At 32.9% G+C, this 21,296-nt stretch overlaps 1 protein-coding gene across 2 annotated transcripts; it reads right to left on the bottom strand.

Moving 5' to 3' along the window:
* Positions 1 to 4,300: 4,300 nt before the first annotated feature.
* On the bottom strand, positions 4,301 to 20,593 carry LOC139524143 (annulin-like). 2 transcript variants are annotated; one of them, XM_071318745.1, is made up of 15 exons: positions 20,324 to 20,593; positions 16,430 to 16,707; positions 14,870 to 15,088; positions 12,659 to 12,937; positions 12,261 to 12,379; positions 11,481 to 11,594; positions 10,731 to 10,908; positions 10,044 to 10,194; positions 9,113 to 9,216; positions 8,630 to 8,792; positions 7,926 to 8,136; positions 6,958 to 7,168; positions 5,838 to 5,998; positions 5,163 to 5,296; positions 4,301 to 4,818 (listed from the first exon to the last, which is right to left on the bottom strand). In XM_071318745.1, exons 2-15 carry the CDS (start codon positions 16,698 to 16,700, stop codon positions 4,680 to 4,682), a joined length of 2,454 nt encoding a protein of 817 aa, XP_071174846.1. In that variant the 5' UTR covers positions 16,701 to 16,707; positions 20,324 to 20,593; the 3' UTR covers positions 4,301 to 4,679. The 2 variants fall into 2 exon arrangements, with proteins under 2 accessions (XP_071174846.1, XP_071174847.1); XM_071318746.1 differs by lacking the exon at positions 20,324 to 20,593 and adding an exon at positions 17,012 to 17,152.
* Positions 20,594 to 21,296: the final 703 nt, after the last annotated feature.

Below are 21,296 nucleotides of genomic sequence, written 5' to 3'. Positions count from 1 at the left end.
GGTATTTCACATCCAATTTTTTATGGAAATATTCTTTATAAAGCACAAAGGTGTCAGTATTCACCTCAGAAACTTACAAAACCTTTGAATAGACTTATTAAGAAGGGATATAATTACGATACTGTTGTCAAGTCATTAAAGATTGCATATTTTGGCGTTAATATTGAGTCACTGATAAGGTCTTTGCATCGGAACTAAACACATTTATTCTAAAAACAGTTGTTGGCATGACACGGGTTATGTTCTTCTCATATATGTTATGATGGTATGATACTAAACCCCTAACGGGAAGGATTGTGCCTGATGTTCATATGATGAAATCATAATCTTTCAGTCAGTTTAATTGAAGTCTGGAGCTGGCATGTCAGTTAACTGCTAGTAGTCTGTTGTTATTTATGTATTATTGTCATTTTGTTTATTTTCTTTGGTTACATCTTCTGACATCAGACTCGGATTTCTCTTTAACTGAATTTTAATGTGCGTATTGTTATGCGTTTACTTTACTACATTGGTTAGAGGTATAGGGGGAGGGTTGAGATCTCACAAACATGTTTAACCCCGCCGCATTTTTGCGCCTGTCCCAAGTCAGGAGCCTCTGGCCTTTGTTAGTCTTGTATTATTTTAATTTTAGTTTCTTGTGTACAATTTGGAAATTAGTATGGCGTTCATTATCACTGGACTAGTATATATTTGTTTAGGGGCCAGCTGAAGGACGCCTCCGGGTGCGGGAATTTCTCGCTACATTGAAGACCTGTTGGTGACCCTATGCTGTTGTTTTTTATTTGGTCGGGTTGTTGTCTCTTTGACACATTCCCCATTTCCATTTTCAATTTTATAGTAGAGGAACATTTATTATGCGATATTTGAAATGTAGCAGTTATTGACTTCAACACTTATCTAGCAATATGTAATCCTAAAATATCATATCTATCGATTGGGTCTCAACTACTCATACTATCAGTCCATCCATTGATTCTTACATACGTAGCGTGTTCAGAATTTTATAACTCATCTTAGATAATACAATCTTATCAGTCCTAAAACGCCACCAATCAAAACTCATGTTTTGTAATAATTACGAGATATGGCGTGCATATCGACTGCAAAATTAAAACTAATTAACAAACAATTGCAAATGGCAAAACTTTGGGTTTTGTCATCGGATCATTTTTTTTCAAATATGCCCATGTTATTGTTATGATATGACAATGTACGATTTCATACAAATCTGATGAAGCTTGTATGAGGAATTTAGTTACCAAAGTACATACTGATAAGTTTTTTTTTTTTTTTTTTTTTTATCTTAATTCAAAGGTCATATCTATACAATTTGTCAACGAACATGAATGCAGTAAAGGGTACCTCTACTTGAAAAGATCTTACAAGGTAAAAAGTATCATAAACATTTGATGATAAAATGTATGTGAAATATCGTCCACAAATGCATTATAAATGGTATCAACATTTTTCAATAAAAAAGGGGCATCTCTCTTTGATTGATAACTGTCTATATTTGATATGAATGTCAAACTTTTGGAAAACCTGAAATAGCTACATGGTAGATTTTACACTTGCATACACGCTACAGCCCAACAATACTAAGGTGAAGAGTAAATATGAACCATTCATAACAAGAATGTGTCCAAAGTACACGGATGCCCCACTCACACTATCATTTTCCATGTTCAATGGACCATGAAATTGGATAAAAAATATAATTAGGCATTAAAATTAGAAAGATAATATCATAGGGAACATGTGTACTAAGTTTCAAGTTGATTGGACTTCAACTTCATCAAAAACTACCTTGACCAAAAACTTTAACCTGAAAAACTTTAACCTGAAACATGCACTTTCATTTTCTATGTTCAGTGGACCGTGAAATTGGGGTCAAAAGTTTAATTTGGCTTTAAAATTAGAAAGATCATATCATAAGGAACATGTGTACTAAGTTTCAAGTTGATTGGACTTCAACTTCATCAAAAACTACCTTGACCAAAAACTTTAACCTGAAAAACTTTAACCTGAAACATGCACTTTCATTTTCTATGTTCAGTGGACCGTGAAATTGGGGTCAAAAGTTTAATTTGGCTTTAAAATTAGAAAGATCATATCATAAGGAACATGTGTACTAAGTTTCAAGTTGATTGGACTTCAACTTCATCAAAAACTACCTTGACCAAAAACTTTAACCTGAAAAACTTTAACCTGAAACATGCACTTTCATTTTCTATGTTCAGTGGACCGTGAAATTGGGGTCAAAAGTTTAATTTGGCTGTAAAATTAGAAAGATCATATCAAAAGGAACATGTGTACTAAGTTTCAAGTTGATTGGACTTCAACTTCATCAAAAACTACCTTGACCAAAAACTTTAACCTGAAAAACTTTAACCTGAAACATGCACTTTCATTTTCTATGTTCAGTGGACCGTGAAATTGGGGTCAAAAGTTTAATTTGGCTTTAAAATTAGAAAGATCATATCATAAGGAACATGTGTACTAAGTTTCAAGTTGATTGGACTTCAACTTCATCAAAAACTACCTTGACCAAAAACTTTAACCTGAAAAACTTTAACCTGAAACATGCACTTTCATTTTCTATGTTCAGTGGACCGTGAAATTGGGGTAAAATCTCTAATTTGGCATTAAAATTAGAAAGATCATATCATAGGGAACATGTGTACCAAGTTTGAAGTCAATTGGACTTCAACTTCATCAAAAACTACCTCGACCAAAAACTTTAACCTGAAGCGGGACAGACGGACGAACGGACGAACGAACGGACGAACGAACGGACGAACGAACGGACGAACGGACGCACAGACCAGAAAACATAATGCCCCTCTACTATCGTAGGTGGGGCATAAAAACAAAAGTTATCTACCCAAATAAAGGCAACAGTAGTATACATCTGTATTCCAAAGTCAGATGGAATAACAGAATGAAGGCAGGGAGTCCAGCGGTTACTGAACCTGTTTTCATCGTTTGTGATGCAGTTAAAAACACACACACACACACCAATTTTAGATTATTAAGCAACAAATCTTTTAGTGGAAAGTTAAAAATATCCGTAAAGGCATTTGATAAAGATTTGACTAATATAACTTTTATTTTTATTTTGTAAATATTTAGATGAATTATTTGAAGCAACATAGATTGACGCTGCTAACTTTTAATAATTTTATGAATTTCATACTCTGCGGTATACTTGAAATTGTATTGTATACGAGTAATTTAATGTATTTCAATGTAGTTAACATTTTATTATTATATGTCTGTTTATGTAATATGGTGCATGTATAACTAATTTGTCAAAAATTGAATATATATCCTATAAGCTGTACTTGCTTTTTGAATAAAGAAGTATTATAAAGTCACTGATGAGTCTTATGTAGACGAAACGCGCGTCTGGCGTACTAAATTATAATCCTGGTACCTTTGATAACTATATAAGTAATGATGTTGCTATATCAAAGTATAATTATAATATCCTTTTTTGTATATCAAGTCTTTCCCACACATATTTGGTATTCGGTCTTTGATATCGCCTAATTGAATATGAACCTCATTCACAATATCATTGCAAATAATTTCACATCTTTTAAAACTTTAAAGTCACTTCTATTATTGTAAATATTTGGTAATAGTTTGCTATTTATAAATTAAACAAAAACAGTTTCCTTGTAAATGAGGTCCTATAAAGACTAGATGATTCGCGACTTAAATCCTACACTTTTCCGTTTGAGCACAATTTAATTTCCAATCAAGCGCAGTCACAACTAAATTAGGGAGAGCCTAATCATTTATGTTACCAATTCATGTATGCCCCAATGTAATGTGTATTTTCATAAAAACAAAACAGAACGTACAAATAAGGAATATAGTCATTCGCCTTTCATCTGATACATTCTAAAATTACTAAGATGTATGCTACACAGTTTTGGATTTACACCTGTTTGTGAGAACTATTTTATTTTAAAATGTACTGTTTCCAGGTTTTTTTAACGGGCCTAGTTAGGTGGTGTTTCATCTTAAAAATTCCATCCAAATTATTTTTGCAAAGAACTCCGCTCAAGCCGGTGCAACATCTTCAACTTGCAGTGAAGTGAGGGTTTGTTGTTTTTGTTTGTTGTTGAAGTCCTCAATATGACTTTGCGATAAAGAACAGCAGTTTAAACGTCGTTCCTTTGCTTTTGTTTGTTTTATTGGATGTTTGTTGTGCATGTTCTCATCTTGAAAAGTTGACCCAAGATGTATTTGGATAATTTTTGTCAGTTTTAGTCATATAGCTCATCACATATTTTGGGCTTATATCATTTTTTTATTAAAATGTTTTAACAGTTAATAGGTAAAAATTAATATAAATGTAACATGTTTCACTTCGTAGATTAAGTTGTAAAAGGTATACATATAAAAGTTGTAATCTTAATGGAATTCAAGACATGTAAATAATGTAAAATACAACAAATCTCAATGGAAGTCATCTTAATGATCTAAAATACAATAAATCTCAATGGAAGTCATATAAATAATTTAAATTACAAGAAATCTCTATACTAGTTATAGTAACATATAAATAAGATAAAAATTAGTGTTTATATACACTTAATATCACATGCTGCTTTTGATTTGCGTATATGATGTCTGATTTTGATACAGTAATGTCCCTTGCATTGTAATTACTCTGCTTTTACAGATACCATCCCAATAATGTCCCTCAATTCTTCACAATCAAAACTACAGTTGATTTGAATTTCGCCATCTGTTTCAGCTACTAGCTCTTCCATGATACTCCATTCTGATTTAGCTTGAACATCACTATAAAATTTGATAAGTATATTATTATTATTCTGAATGTTTGATAGTATGAAAGGAATGGGTGGATATCAAATGTTTCAACTCAAATAAATCCTGAACTGTCAATCCTTAGAAAGTCTGCAAGACGAGATTAATGATACACAAAATACACATAAAACTAAAACAATGTTTATTGGTTAACTACAATTGCTCAAAATAGTTAAATTAAATAATTTGATAAGCAGTTTAATGGTTTTTGTCTGTGCATTGGAAGGTTATTTTTTCCAGTCTCATTTCGTTCTGTTATTGTTGTTTATGAGTAAAACATAATCAATTTTAAAAGTAGCACATTTAAATGTTATTACCTTGCTGAGTTTGCTTTATTCTCCAGTCCGTTTCCTTCAATGAGGTAGGAACATTTGGTTAGAGATTTAGGTAAAGGATTTTTAAATGACAGTTTCACTTTGAAAGGATTTCCAACTTTGACCTTTGGTGGAACCTAAAACGTATAAAAAAGGTCATTAAAATTTAAGAACAAACATTATAAATAGAGAGAGAGCTAAGTAGTAAAACCATAAGTTCGTGCGAACTGTGTACTAGTATGTGTCTGTCTTGCGTGATTATGGTTGACTTCGTTAGATGATTTTTTTTATAGAATCTAGACTGTTGTCTACTGTTAAGGACCGAATGTCGATATAAGTCTGTCTTTGTTTTTTTGTGTATTTGAGGACCGAATGCTGACTCAAATCTGTCTTGCAGTTTTTGTGCAGTTGGTTTCCTTTCTAATCAATGTATACCAAACGATTTTTATTTGCAGTCCACACTTTGAGTACATATTGAAGTCGATGAGACTGTATTTCTTACATCATCACAAAGAAACCTTATTTAACAAAATATATGTGTTATGTCATGTACATGTAGATAACATGTCATTCTATGTTCTAGGAAATCGATATTCATAATGTAAACTTTTAAGTTGGTAAATGTGATTAGCCATTGTACATGGTCTGATATATGGAGTAATATCATTAATGATGTACCTCAATTGTAATATCTGGACGTCTCAAACGGAAATCATCTGTTTTAACGTAACAATTCTCTGTCTCCTTGATATGAGCATATGCCATTATTTCCATCCCAAACAACTCATACATTTTGTCCAAATATTCATCTGTTTTAATTGTAAATTTGACTGTCTTCTCTAAAAAAAATATATAAATCAAGTAGAACATCAACACATATTTTGTATCTTCCAGACGGAATATACATTTTTTGATAAGTTTGAAAGATATACAAAGATTAAACCACCCAACACTTTGTGTATTTCTTCAAAACATAGCATCCGAACATACGTTCCTTAAATTCAACGTAAATAGGATTCGTTTTACTCTTCAAACCTTGAAGTTTGGATTTTGCATGATAATCTCCAAGCCTAATTTATTTTCTATTTTACTTTTCTTCTCTCTTTCTAATTGAGTGAACATTTCCTAGTTATATCTATATGATTGTGTTTACAAAGAGGTCTTAGACTGTTTTAAAAGTGATAATTCCAATACATAGTTTGCCTGAGTTCAGTATGTTTATCGATTAGCAATATAGTCTCCCCTGTTGACACAGCTACTTTTAGACTTCATGCGACTACCTCTGTTTCGGTTTGTTACCATGAGTTGTTTCTTTCTAATCGATAAATGATCATCGACAAATGAACTACCTATAAACCAGATTCAACCCACCATTTTCTACATACGAAAGATTCTGTACAAGGTCAGGAATACGACAGTTGCTATCCATTCGTTTAATGTGCTTTAGCTTTTGATTTTGCCATTTGATTAGTCTTTTCGTTTGAATTTTCCTCGGAGTTCCGTATTTTTATCATTTTACTTTTTACTGTGGCCTTTATTCATAGACGTATATACCGCAGCCGGGGTTATTCATATTTTCTTTAATATTTGTAAACAGCAGCAACACTGAGCCACCTACCTTCATCAAAATTTTCCATTAGATTAGGGTGTTTTTATTTTGAATTTTACTCGGAGTTCGGTATTTTTATCATTTTATTTTTACTGTGGCCTTTATTCATAGATGTATATACCGCAGCCGGATTTGTCAATACTTACTTTAATATTTGTAAACATCAACACTATGACTGACGAAACCTACCTTCACCATAATCAAGACGGATATCATCAAAACTCTTCTTTATAACATTACGTCTCCCATCCCCAGTATATTTTACACTATCTACAACTACTTGTAAATGCTTTACAGTTCTCAGTGCCTTTTTCTTTTTAATATTTTTCAGTTTGAGTTCTACTTCAAAGTCATTGCCCACCAAAACACCATCTTTTTCTTCAATCTCCACCGATATATCCTAAAAGATACAAAAGTTTTTATTATATAAAAAATATTCTGTTACTTTAAGTGAATGGAATTGATGATAATGTGAATCGAAGTTGTTAACAGAAGTTTTGATTGTTTTTCGATAATTTTGTAATAGCAATGGTATTCATGTTATTTTGGAGATTACAAGCGTGTGTGTGTTTAAACTGTATTGATGATAAAAAAAAATTGTGATGCTCGACTTTTAAAAGTAGTAATGTAATAGTCTATCCCTGTATAACGTTTTACTTTTACATTTATACAGTTTCAAGTGATATAATAAGTCTAAAGTGACGTATCCTGAAAATTGTTAGTTTAGTATCATCATTTTGTTGTTACTAGCATGGTTGGCATCTTCGTATTACATTCGAATGTACGATTTGAAAAATATACTACTTATCATAAATTTATGTAATTATCTTAAGCATGTCAATGTGTAATTCTGTTGATAAAAATATGGGTGTCTGCAGACGAATCGACAGATTTATTATTTTTTATGGTTGAGAGCTTGGTGGTCAATCACTAAAGCATCTAAATAGAAAACAAACAATGCATATCGCATATCATTTGATACAAGTGCATTACTATAACCAGCCAGTTGTGTGGATTTCAGTGCCCATAGCACGATTATTTTAATAATACTAAGTAGACATCATCATCAAATTTACTAGAAAAATATGTTTTTTTGGTAATGCATGTTTCATTAAGACATCTTCAAATAAGACAAAACACCCCTACAGTGAACATACCATTGTGTCACCGGTAGCAAATACATCACGCCCCCCTTTCGCCTCATTGTCAGCATTCTGAACTGCAAGCCTTTCTTCTAAACTACCCTCGGGATACTTATATTCGCTTGTTACATCTAGTCGATACTTTTCTCCATATCCTCTCCATACAGATGCTTCTCCGTTATATGGTTTTCCGTCTGGTTTCTTTGTACTTATGTTTTTGCCAACACTTGAATATAAATATAACATTACAAGAAACTACCAAAACAAACATATTGGACATTTCAACATTCTACCCTAATCTATTAAATCCGTCACCTCCGAAAACAATGCATTTAGCCTTTAAAAACAGCCAGAATTATTCGGAAACAAAGAAAAGTATAGACGGTATACAAGGGAAATTAACAATTCCTATGGAGCACTTGTTTAGAAGAAATACATTTATATAACCTTCCCTTTATTCGAGGGAAAAAATAAAGTGGAGGTCCATAAGAAAAAATGAAAGCACAGAAGAATTTTTTCGCTTACCAAAATAAATGGGTCATAAATTAAGTATATGGTATTATGGTCGAGGTTCATAATCAGCGTAAAAAACTTTAATGGGATAAAATAAACGTTAATATGATAAATATGCATGAGCTTTAGCATTTTTGCTTTTTACTTTGCTAATATATGATATATTGTAAAAGGCATTTCTATTTATAACTATTTTAAATACATACTCGTTACTGTCAGTTTTAATGATAACCCATGAATCATTAGGAAGTATCTCCCAATGAACAATATCTGCATTAACTTCAGCAAATATAAAAGGTGCATCAAATGGTCGTCCAATTTCACCTTTCTTTATAGCAGTAACAGGTGCTGGTCCACACTGGTAAACACCTAAATAAAAAGAACCCCTTTTGAAATTTGAACAAGTTATCTGTTATACAAATTATGTACAGACAAGATAAGGTAAACCTTATATAAATTTAAGAGACCTTATCAATTTATTTTACCATTTTGAGCTCTGTAAAATAGTCATGTCAAGTTATACAAATCATTTGTAATGTATATAAACATATTTGATATTGGCATAAGTACTCCATACGTATGCATCAACAATTCTTTAATTAAACAATTATCTTATCATTCAGCAACATCTCCAAGTAAAGTCATATACAGTACATCCGCAAAAACATCAGATAATCTATACTAATTACCTGAACTTAATTCTTGTGGTGTTGCATCAATAACTTGCCATCCGTCATAACCTTTACCGAGATCAGGTCTTGATATCCACGCTTCATTCCATACGTGAAAATTCCTGTATTTGAAATATAATATTGACTTTTCGATTGACTTTCATCAAGATTTGTATTTCTTGCAACTAAGTATTTAGTAGCATACTCTATAAGTATTCAAATATACGTATATAATATGCTTCATTTGAATCTAATAAAAGCTATATCTGTGCATTAAAAATTGATAGAGATAATAATTAGCTTTCCAAAAGTTATATTGATTATTGTATTGTTTGTATACTATATGTATATGTAATTGTTCTCTCTGAACTGGAAAAAAATGATTATTAACAAGAATGTGTCCATAGTACACGGATGCCCCACTCACACTATCATGTTCAGTGGACCGCGAAATTGGGGTCAAAACTTTAATTTGGAATTAAAATTAGAAAGATCATATCATAGGGAACATGTGTACTAAGTTTCAAGTTGATGTAACGTTAACTTCATCAAAAACTACCTTGACCAAAAACTTTAACCTGAACTTTGCACTATCATTTTCTATGTTCAGTGGACCATGAAATTGGGGTCAAAACTATAATTTGACATTAAAATTAGAAAGATCATATCATGGGGAACATGTGTATAAGGTTTCAAGTTGATTGGACTTCAGCTTCATCAAAAACTACCTCGACCAAAAACTTTAACCTGAAGCGAACGGACGCACAGACGGACGAACGAACGAACGGACGAACGGAGGCACAGACCAGAACACATAATGCCACCTTACTATCGTAGGTGGGGCATAACATAATGCCCCTTTACTATCGTAGGTGGGGCATAAAAACAGATAAACTTATCTTTAAATTCAACTCGAACGTATATTGACAATCAAAATGTATATGCATACCATATGGAATCACTTGAACCTTCAATGTCAACCTTCTCCAAATCCTCGCCTTTCTTTACGAATGCTTTATCAATACACGTTGATCCGTCTGTATCGTGGGCTGACGCAAAATTTGTTACACTGCGTGCTGGCAATCCAATGGCTCTGCACACTAAAATATTGAAACAGACATTATCATTTGTATCATGATTGTTATAAGTTAAAGTTCTTTTCATGGTATTAAGATTAGTTGCTAGTTGCTTTTAATGTCCAGTGGCTAATATTTCATGCATATTCCGTAACGATCCATATTAATATGAAAACTTAGAGGAAAGTATCGTAACATGAAATTCATACAAAAGGTAGCATATTTTTACATTTGTTTTAAGAATGAAAGAATGGACTAATTCAAGAATAAAAATGTTCAATTAGTAGGATTCATACTTCTGTGAAAAATGTCATCCTGCCTTTCTAAATTGTTCACAAGAAAATTGCAATGCCTGTACCAAGTCAGGAATATAACGGTTGTTATCCATTAGTTTGAGGTGTAGGATTTTGCCATTTGATTACCGACTTTCCGTTTTGATTTTTTTACTTTTGAATATAAAACAATTATATATATATGTGGTGGTGTTTAACGACCTTGACTGGCCTTTCAGCCCTCGCACGGTCGGTGTTAAATGCGTTTCTCTTCTTTTATGCTGTTACCTGTAGTAGTCAGTCCTGAAAATACCCAACATTGTCCAAACTGAACGGGTGTACCCTGGTTTTTAGTATATTCCTCCAATATTGCCACACTTCCGACCCATTTCATTGGTGGAGTTCCGCCACTGTAATCACCACTCCAATTACCAACCAGAACACCATTGTCATCGGGGGCATTCACCTATCAGTACAAACACAGAATTGAATCATGACGCAATTTCAATTTCAATCAATGTACTCAGATATTAAAATACGGTACATTTTGATTTTGTTATGTCTATGAATGTGAACATTTGAACAAAATATTACAGTACTTAGCAGTTTTTTACAGCATATAGTTAAAGGCATAGAAACGTAACCGTCGATTAAGAGTTTTTGCCTATTTTAAAAATTGTATTTAATCAATCATCGGTAAAGCTTTATCCCCAATTATTATTATGTGGTCTTATATTATGCTACCTGAATCAATGACAATATGAGGCAACTTTTAATGAAACAGCAACTGTATGACGCAAGTTAAACAACCATGCATGATTTTCTCAATCCGTTAGTGGCCTTCGGCTGTTTTATGCTTTATTTGGTCGGGTTTTCTATTTGACACATTCCCCATTTCCATTCTCAATTCTTTTAAATGAATGTCACCCAATTATCATATTTTCTTCAAATTAAAAGTTGCTAATGTGTGCAAAACGAAATCACCTACAATACTTAAAAGTAAAGTGTGACAACGAGTAATATTTTACAAGTACTTACCATTTTTGTTATAGCACGAGCGAGTTTAACAGGGTCCGACATCGCAGGATCTACTGAGTTATTGTAGGCCTTCCGGATAAGATGTAAGCATGTGTCTAGTATGCCATCTCTGAACTAAAAAGTATATCTAGTATTATGAATTCAAATGTTCAACGAATAGCATATTTTCAAGGGGCTTTGTATACAGAAATCGACAAAACAACGAAATCAAATATCAACGAAAATGCAAGTTTTTAGCAATCCACGAAAATGTATTCCTACGAAAATAAATGAATCCACAGTAATTAACTCAGTTTAACGTCCGAATTTTATTTTTTTTTAAATTTTATTGATGATGTATGTGTTTTAGATGAGACAGGCCCTGGGTTACTTTTCTAAAATATATAAGTACATATATTTAATAAAAAAAAAATAATATCAGTGTAGATGACTGTAATAGACGAAATGACTAATTCGCTCTATATGAAAAATTATTCCTTTAATAATGAAAAAATGTCTTTTATTCATTCCTCTTTTTACGTACAAATTATGATACATAGACGTATACAAAAACGTGTAACAACTAGAATATTTAAGTAGAACTATTAAAATAGTACATTAATTGATGATCGTTGGTTGCTTAACGTCCAGTGGCAAATATGTCAATCATATTCAGGATGATATAAACATTATACAAATTAGTTGCAGTTTCAATTTATACCGCGAAATCATGACCAGAAAAATGGGTTTTGTCGACATCGTCATCAAAATTGGGGCACCAATTCCAAGTAGAATAATTACCTGTCCAAAATTCCATGGTTTGACACCCATCTGTCTGTAATTACCACTCCATATGGCACCAGACTCATTGAGTATGTATTCGTCCAATAGTTGCTCTGTTCCCATGAAAACTTGATCATCTGTTAAATTGTTATCAGTGATGAATCGTTTTGAACGTAAGAATAAGGCGACATTTATGACATTATTGACAGGGGAAAGAGAGTAAAACAATAACAGTTACTGTTTTTTAGGTTCTATGAACGTTCAACAAAAGATTCACATATAGCTGTTGACTTGCAGTAAAAGTTTATAACTCATTTTTTACCTTCGGAACATTAAATATAAATTGAGAGTGCAAGTGCAAATATATGTAGAAAAAAAACAACAAAAACCAGATAATTTCTTTTTCATAAACTGACCTGGGCACCATGGGTTCAAAAGAATAATAACATCCTCGTTGTGTTTATACATAAGTATTAACTTGTCTCCGTCGTCCTTTATTTTAGATTCTGTCTGTATAGTAAACCTCCACTCTCCAATGATACAGGTACAAGGCGGTGTAACCTCTACGTCGATACTATTCTCCTTCTTATTCAATAATTTAGCGAACCATTCTTTTTTATCTTTACTTCTGCTACTTGTGTTTTCATTCATGATGATCTGGGCTTGTGTTTTGTTGGAAGGCCTTGATGATTTACCTAAATGCGCAGAATAAAAACATCTGAATATAATATAGGATCATATAGGTTATAACACGTTACATATTAAAGATTGTTTTTGGTAGAAGGCCGTGCATTTGAAAGACTTGTCAATCTCCCTTTGATAGGTCAGTTTATGTGGACATTTTCTCCGATACAGGAACCTCGAAATGGTTTGTCTTTTTGTCATGATGTTTAATTGTGTTGTTATTTCGAAAATGTTTGCTTGTTGGGGCAGGTCTCCGTTAAATATATATTCACAACGTTTTTGGGGCGATTTGAAAATGGTATGGCCAACTTTTGTTTCACCCACAGTATCAAACTATAAAGATACAAACAATCAAAATGCTATTCAGTGCTATATTTATAAACATAGAAGTCATTTTGGTACAAAATTGCCAATTTTACTTGTTTGTAAATATTTTGAACAAAAATGTGTCCCCAGTACACGGATGCCCCATCCGCACTATCGTTATCTATGTTTAATGGACCGTGAAAATGGGGGGAAATTTGTTTCAAGTTTATTGGACGTCATCAAAAACTACCTCGACCCAAAACGTTTACCTGAAGCGGGACAAACAGACGGACAAACAAACGAACGGACGGACGGACGGACCAATGGACGCACAGACCAGAAAACATAATGCCCATAAATGGGTCATAAAAACGAGTCATTGCCATTGCTAACCATTGGGAATTAAAATCAAAATTTGCCAAAATCGCTCAAAATTACAATTTGGAGCTATTTTCTTGCGTTTGTAATTATGTAATTCTGGTTAGTGATAAACCAAACTATTGTAAAGATCAAATATATATAGGAAGATGTGGTACAATGTATGAGTGCCAATGAGACAACTCTCCTTCCAAATAACAATTTATAAAAGTAAACCATTAAAGGTCAATTTACTATTGATCAAGTACGCACACTGGGCTTTGATGCAGGCTTTCGTATAGCGGGTTATTTTAGCGGGGTGTAAATATTCGCTTATTTTCGAGGATAGAACAAAATGGCCAAAATAAATTCCACCAATTTTAAAGTGCACATGCAAAGGTATTGAGAAATGTTTTAAATCCGCCAAAATAATAATCGCCAAAATATTTCGTATACCTTATGCAATGAAAATCGCGAAATTTTACATCCGCGAAAATAACCCGGTATACGGTAACAGATAGAATGATTCTTATAAAATGACCATATTATGATATAAATTAGACAAAATTAGACCTACGTCGATGAAATATTGTATGAACACTTACTATTGAGATAAAGACTGTAAGAAGACAATTAGATGTCAATCGGTTACAGGTTTTTAAACTGTTGGGTTAATGTCTCATTGCCGTTGACACAATGCAGTCATCAACATCTATTGTTAGCCGTATTTGGGACAACTTTTTGGAATTTTGAATCCTCAATGCTCTTCAACTTTGTACTTGTTTGGCTTTATAAATATTTTGATATGAGGGTCACTGGTGAGTCTTAAGTAGACGAAACGCGCGTCTGCCGTACTAAATTATAATCCTGGTACCTTTGATAACTAATTACAATGCAGTAGATCAAATTTCAGATTTAACACAGTTATCTTTTTTTTAGAAAAATCACAACTATAAACGTTTATTATGCTTCTTCTACTAAGAATTCTTTTTAAATAGCACACGTTCTAATAAACATATTTTCATTACAGCCTGTGAACTAAATCATTTTCACAGATATTGTAATTCACGTTTCGCGTTTCGCCCTTTTTAGCACACTTCGCAATTTTCAAATTCACTTTGTGTAGTTTAATAAGTTAAGATCTATGTGTTATGCGCGAAAATTGGTATTCGCGTTATTGTTTTATCCACGAAAGTCTCGAAAATAAATCGCACGCGAAAATAAGTTGGTTTACAGTAAAAGAAAGGCGAATGATACTTGATCATATACAAATGTTTTACCTGTTTTGAAGGTGAACAAAATTTCATTTTGCTCGTTATTATATGGCCTGTCAAAAGTAATGGTCATTTTAAATGATTGTCCTCTCCGTATTACAAAGTCAGGGTCCTTCTTCCTCTTGGTGCACATGTATTTATCTGTGTGGTGGTCTGCCGTGTTACTTTTGATATTCAAATCAACCTTGTTCACGTGAAATTTCGTGTTGACTTCTTTATCTTTTTCTGTAATAGAATAATATATGAGGATGCTTTTTAATGTATGAATTCTTTTTTCCTTTACATTCCGAATCAATTGTGTAAGGTGTAAAAAAAATATGCATTTTTGGAAAGCACGAGTGCATGTAATAAAAGAGACAACTCATCTATACACAGTATAAATGCCCAAACTTTATAATTCGCGGCTTATTCTGTCTTCTCATTTGTTTTATTTTAAAAATAACTGCAAACTTATAGTCTATTAAAGTATCTGGATAAATCATAAAGAGACACAAAAGGAGCATATAGAGCATTAATTGACATCACACAACTTTTTCGTAAAATGTAATTGTAAATGGCGACAAATCCTTGGTATTTGTATCACAAACACTCCTTTAATGTGTATGTTTGTATGTCCAAAGACATCGCAAGTTAATGAAACTTTGTGGTTTCAGTGTTCTCCGGCATCTTAAGGTAGCACAATACAAAGATTTTATAATTCCAACTCCCAAGTTTTAAAATGCTGTAACTTTCTTAATAATGCTTGAAAATTTATAAAAGTGGTAGTTATGGATAGCTAACAGATTACTCTTTCAGATAAATGCAATGTAAGTATAATGCAACAATTATGTAACCAATTATAATGTTAACTGTGTCTAAAATATTTTTCCTCAAATTTCCACTTTAATTGAAATTAGCTTCCTCATAGGTATTTCTAGAGGATGGATTTTATTATATATGTTGTTCCTATGGCCATTATCTACAAAAGGGTGTCTCAGATTTCAGATAGAATGTATAGAACAAATTTTACACCTAGTTAAACATTATCTTCTTTTATGTGGTTAGGATGTTCACACTAATTTTTCTGTATAGTTAAAGAGATGAAAGAGTTAAATTCGTTCAAGTGAACTGACCGAGATGTTGCCACTTATTACATAATAATTGATTACATAATGATTGCATAAAAAATATTGCATTAATTTGAAAGTTTAATCTTTCATCTATCTATATATAACTCTTTTTTTTAATTTTGTATGCATTCATAAGAAAGTTACAGCATTTTAAAGGTTAGTGATTGGAAGTAAAATAATCTTTGTATTGTGCTACCTTAAAATGAGAGTGGATAAATAAATTGTATGTTCTTCACTTGAGGCAATAGTTTGTATGTTTGTATTTGTACTCCGACGTCGTTTATAGTTTATGAATATTTACCTCAGTGTTCTACTCTTAAAAATAAGGGTCAATAAGTAACATATTATGAGAATTGAAAAATACATACAATACTGTAAGAATATATCTTAAATTTACAACTTTTTCCAAAACGTTCCATATAATTGTTAAACACTGAAGACAAAAATTCAAAATTACCAGGTTCTCTAAGTTCCTCGTCCCTCTCCTCTCGCGTAACTTCTCGGCTTTCAGTTCTGTTTTCTTCCCGTCTTGTCCTCAATTCGTGGTCCCTCTCCCATGGATATGAATAATCAGGTCTGCGGCTATATCCATAATACAGGGGGTTAAATGTACTGTTTCTGTATCTGTTCGCGTGGCTACTATATGGGCGGATGTCGCTATCATCATATGAACGACGTGTGTAGTTCGACCTGTAGGGGTCCCGGTCGTAGTAAGTTCTTCTATACATATTGGTCCTGAAAGGGAATTCAGTAAGTGTAATAAATACATTCTATTGCAAACATACCGTACGGTTACCTATAGGTGTTAATTTCTGTGTTATTTTGGTCTCTTGTGGAAAGTTGTCTCATTGACAATCATCTTCTTTTTTATATTCTTTAAAAGTGCTCGTCATACAAATTCAACCATAAATATTTTTTATAACAGCCCTCTAAAATAAAACGTCATTCTATTGTATGTGTAACAGAATATTGGTGTATAATAATTCCTGTATAACTTTGAACTCAAAAACATACCAGAAAATCTAGTCAATATATTTACCTTTTAACTCATTTCCGTGAGGGTTATAATTTGAAATTGCCTGTACAGAATGACGCAAGTTAACGCACTCGATAAGCAATGGACTTATATCATGTTGTAAACTGACAAAAGTTATCAAGTACCGGGAAGTTTTATTCGAATATGGGTAAACTTAATACCGAACACGTTGAAACGTAACTAAATTCTTTCAGTTTCCTGTTTAATTGTGTAAAAAATTACTAAAGTTATTGCACATCATTTTTTTTTCTTTTCAGTTTTTTTACATTATAAATGGTGAAGACATATTTTCGAAACGGTGGGACAAATCTTTTACGAGCAGGTTCCGTTGCAGATGCAGAAACGACAGAGAGTGACCGACGACAGATCACTTACATATAGAAATTCAATACAAACCAAAGCGATCACTTGCCTATGGAATACAAACCCGACAGGTCACTTACATATAGAATACAAATCCAAAAGATCACTTGCCTATGGAATACAAACGTGAAAGATCACTTGCATATAGGAAACAAACCCGACAGTCACTTGCCTATAGCAAACAAGCCCGACTGATCACTTGCCTATTAAACAAACTCATCAGATCGCTTGCCTATAGAATCATGACAAACCCGGCAGATCACATTCCTATAGATACAAACCCGATACATCACTTGCCTATAAAATACAAACCTCACAGATCACTTGCCTATAGAATACAAACCCGACAGATCACTTTTCTATATTATACAAACCCGACAAATTACTTACCTATAGCATACAAATTCGACAAATCACTTGCCTTTAAAATACAAAACCGGCAGTCACTTGCCTATATAGTACAAACCCGACAGATCACTTGTCAATATACGTTTATATATATTAAGCAAACTCGTCTAGTCGCTTGCCTATATAACACAAACCCGGCAGATCACTTGCCTTTAGAATACAAATCCGACAGATCACTTGCCTCACTTGCCTATAGAATACAAATCCGACAGATCACTTTCCTATGAAATTAAAACCCGACTGATCACATGCCTATAGGATACGAACCCGGCAGATCACTTGCCTCACTTGCCTATAGAATACAAATCCGACAGATCACTTTCCTATGAAATTAAAACCCGAGTGATCACATGCCTATAGGATACGAACCCGGCAGATCACTTGCCTCACTTGCCTATAGAATACAAATCCGACAGATCACTTTCCTTTGAAATTAAAACCCGACTGATCACATGCCTATATGATACGAACCCGGCAGATCACTTGCCTATAGAATACAAATCCGACAGATCACTTTCCTATGAAATTAAAACCCGACTGATCACATGCCTATAGGATACGAATCCGTCAGATCACTTGCCTCACTTGCCTATAGAATACAAATCCGACAGATCACTTTCCTATGAAATTAAAACCCGACTGATCACATGCCTATAGGATACCGACCCGGCAGATCACTTGCCTCACTTGCCTATAGAATACAAATCCGACAGATCACTTTCCTATGAAATTAAAACCCGACTGATCACATGCCTATAGGATACGAACCCGGCAGATCCCTTGCCTCACTTGCCTATAGAATACAAATCCGACAGATCACTTTCCTATGAAATTAAAACCCGACTGATCACATGCCTATAGGATACGAACCCGGCAGATCACTTGCCTCACTTGCCTATAGAATACAAATCCGACAGATCACTTTCCTATGAAATTAAAACCCGACTGATCACATGCCTATAGGATACGAACCCAGCAGATCACTTGCCTCACTTGCCTATAGAATACAAATCCGACAGATCACTTTCCTATGAAATTAAAACCCGACTGATCACATGCCTATAGGATACGAACCCGGCACATCACTTGCCTCACTTGCCTATAGAATACAAATCCGACAGATCACTTTCCTATGAAATTAAAACCCGACTGATCACATGCCTATAGGATACGAACCCGGCAGATCACTTGCCTCACTTGCCTATAGAATACAAATCCGACAGATCACTTTTCTATGAAATTAAAACCCGACTGATCACATGCCTATAGGATACGAACCCGACAAATCACTTGCCTATAGAATAAAAATCCGACAGGTCACTTTCCTATGAATATAAAACCCGACTAAAACATGCCTACAGAATACAAACCCGGCAGAGCACTTGCCTATAGAACACAAACCCTACAGATCACTTGCCTATAGATTACTTACCGGATGACAGATGGTATCAGTTTAAAAGACTGTCTTCGAATGAAATCCAAATTTTAGTCTACAATTTATGCAGATGGACAATGTTAGCACATCGCCACAAAATTAAGATTATACATAACAACAAAATTGAGAAAATTTACAACACATACAATTATCACTTTAAGAGTAACAATAGACGCTAATTGACAAACGGATAAGCTTGACATGCCCTGGACAAGGATATCGAAAAGATATATGAATTACTGATTAAAAAAGAACTAATTAGCGTTAATTCACAAAATACCTTTAATTTGGGGGTCGTACAGTCATGACAGTTTTACAATGAGACAAAGACCTGATTAATACTAAATAAAATGAAACTTATACACGTTTCAAAACATTTATACGGCTTTCGGATTATAAAATGTCAGAAAATAATAAACATTAATAATAAAAATTATCTAAATTATTTAAACTAAAAGTCCAAATATTTCAAACAATATAACATAGTTTTGAATGAATTGTTTTCTCTTTCACAGTAAATAATGATTTATTACTTTTTTACAACCTTTCATTTTTTTCCTTGAAAAACAATAACGTGCAGTGAACATGTTAACACTCAAATTAAACCAAATCGTTCAATCGTATTCTACTAAGAATTGACCTTCATCCTTGACCTCGGACCTTAAGAATAAATCAGTCTTGCATATATATGTCGATGTAGTCCATATATAAGAATCGCTTTGAAATTTCGTTGATAAGGCAATCATGGCAAATGTGCATTTTAATTGATATTTTTATAGTGTGTCTTTCTCTGTTATGATGTTACACTATTGTTTCAGATAAAGGTGAAGGTTGTATATAATTTAAAAAACGTTTAAACCCACTGCATTTATTTGCACCTGTCCTAAGTCAGGAATCCGATGTTCAGTAATGTTAAATTTGAAGGAATCGTTGTAATTTTTTTAACATCAGGATGCTGTAAGATTACCATCGTTGCATGTTGATGCCATTTAGATATTGGTTTTCAATAACTACATTATCGGGATTCAATAATTAATATTGAAAAAAATACTTGTATAGAAATATATATATATACAAATGTACAAGATACAAATAAATTATTGCCTTACCTGTTTCAAGCTTTTTTAAATGTTATGATATATGTGTTTGAAAGTTGTTTGTTTATAACCAATGTTTCCCCAGTTACTCGCACATCATTTTTAAAGGACGTGTTTACTCGGGTAGAAATGAATTTAATCAACAACACATTCAAGATCAATATTTGCGAAGGACATCTTTATATTTAAAATGCACTGTTAAAGACGTAATTTAAACTGTTAGCCTTTCTTTTTAAATGTTATATCCTGAAACTCTATATGCAATGTTAATATTCTATTTCTGTAGCTAAATATATAGATATAGTTTATTTATAACTGTTTGAATGACTCCGGACAGTCAGCTGTGACGTCACGGGTATTGACAGAATAAATCATATCAAGCGTTTTAATAATATGAATATTAAATCGATTATATATAATCATTCATTAAAAAAAGCATTCCATTTTTCGGATGCATACGAAAAAGGAATTGCTTTAATATTCTAAAAATTCTACCCGTGCCCTACTTTCTGCGACCCTGTTCCTGCATATAATTTAAAGAGCATATTTTTGTTTTATCTGACCTTGACTACTTATGTGCTTTCAATTGTACTGACAGTAAACAGGTAAAGAGAAACCAATCGCATATTATAAACCCATTTAACCGTGGTATTAGTTTCTTAAAGGTTTAATAATATTGCATTTTACGTCACAGTTATTAATACCACATAACAGAATGTAATAACATTTAATTTTGTTATAATTATACAAATCTACCCGATTAAATAAACAGTTAATAAACCAATAAGGGAGCTACCATTTGATTTTTATGGGGGGGGGGGGGCTAGAATGAAATTTGAAAAAAATAGGCAGGACAGGAGTTTTGAGTAAAAAAAAAGGCAGGATGAGCATCTTGGCAAAAAAAAAAGGCAGGATGACAATTTGGGTAAAAAAAGTCAGGGTAAACTAGTAAAAAAAAAAGGCAGGACCGAATAGAGTAAAAAAT

The sequence above is a fragment of the Mytilus edulis genome, chromosome 5, assembly GCF_963676685.1.
Source record: "Mytilus edulis chromosome 5, xbMytEdul2.2, whole genome shotgun sequence".
Classification (NCBI taxonomy): Eukaryota; Metazoa; Mollusca; class Bivalvia; order Mytilida; family Mytilidae; genus Mytilus; species Mytilus edulis.
Note: the sequence above shows the minus strand (reverse complement) of the source record. Positions and strands in the feature narration are given on the sequence as shown.

What these genes read in the sequence shown, in the direction of transcription:
- LOC139524143 (XM_071318745.1), bottom strand. Translation starts at nt 16,700, where the DNA reads ATGTATAGAAGAACTTACTACGACCGGGACCCCTACAGGTCGAACTAC. An exon ending in TTTGTTCACCTTCAAAACAG is followed by an intron (nt 12,938 to 14,869) that starts GTAAAACATTTG and finishes CTGCGCATTTAG; the next exon opens with GTAAATCATCAAGGCCTTCC. An exon ending in GTCCAGATATTACAATTGAG is followed by an intron (nt 5,297 to 5,837) that starts GTACATCATTAA and finishes TATACGTTTTAG; the next exon opens with GTTCCACCAAAGGTCAAAGT.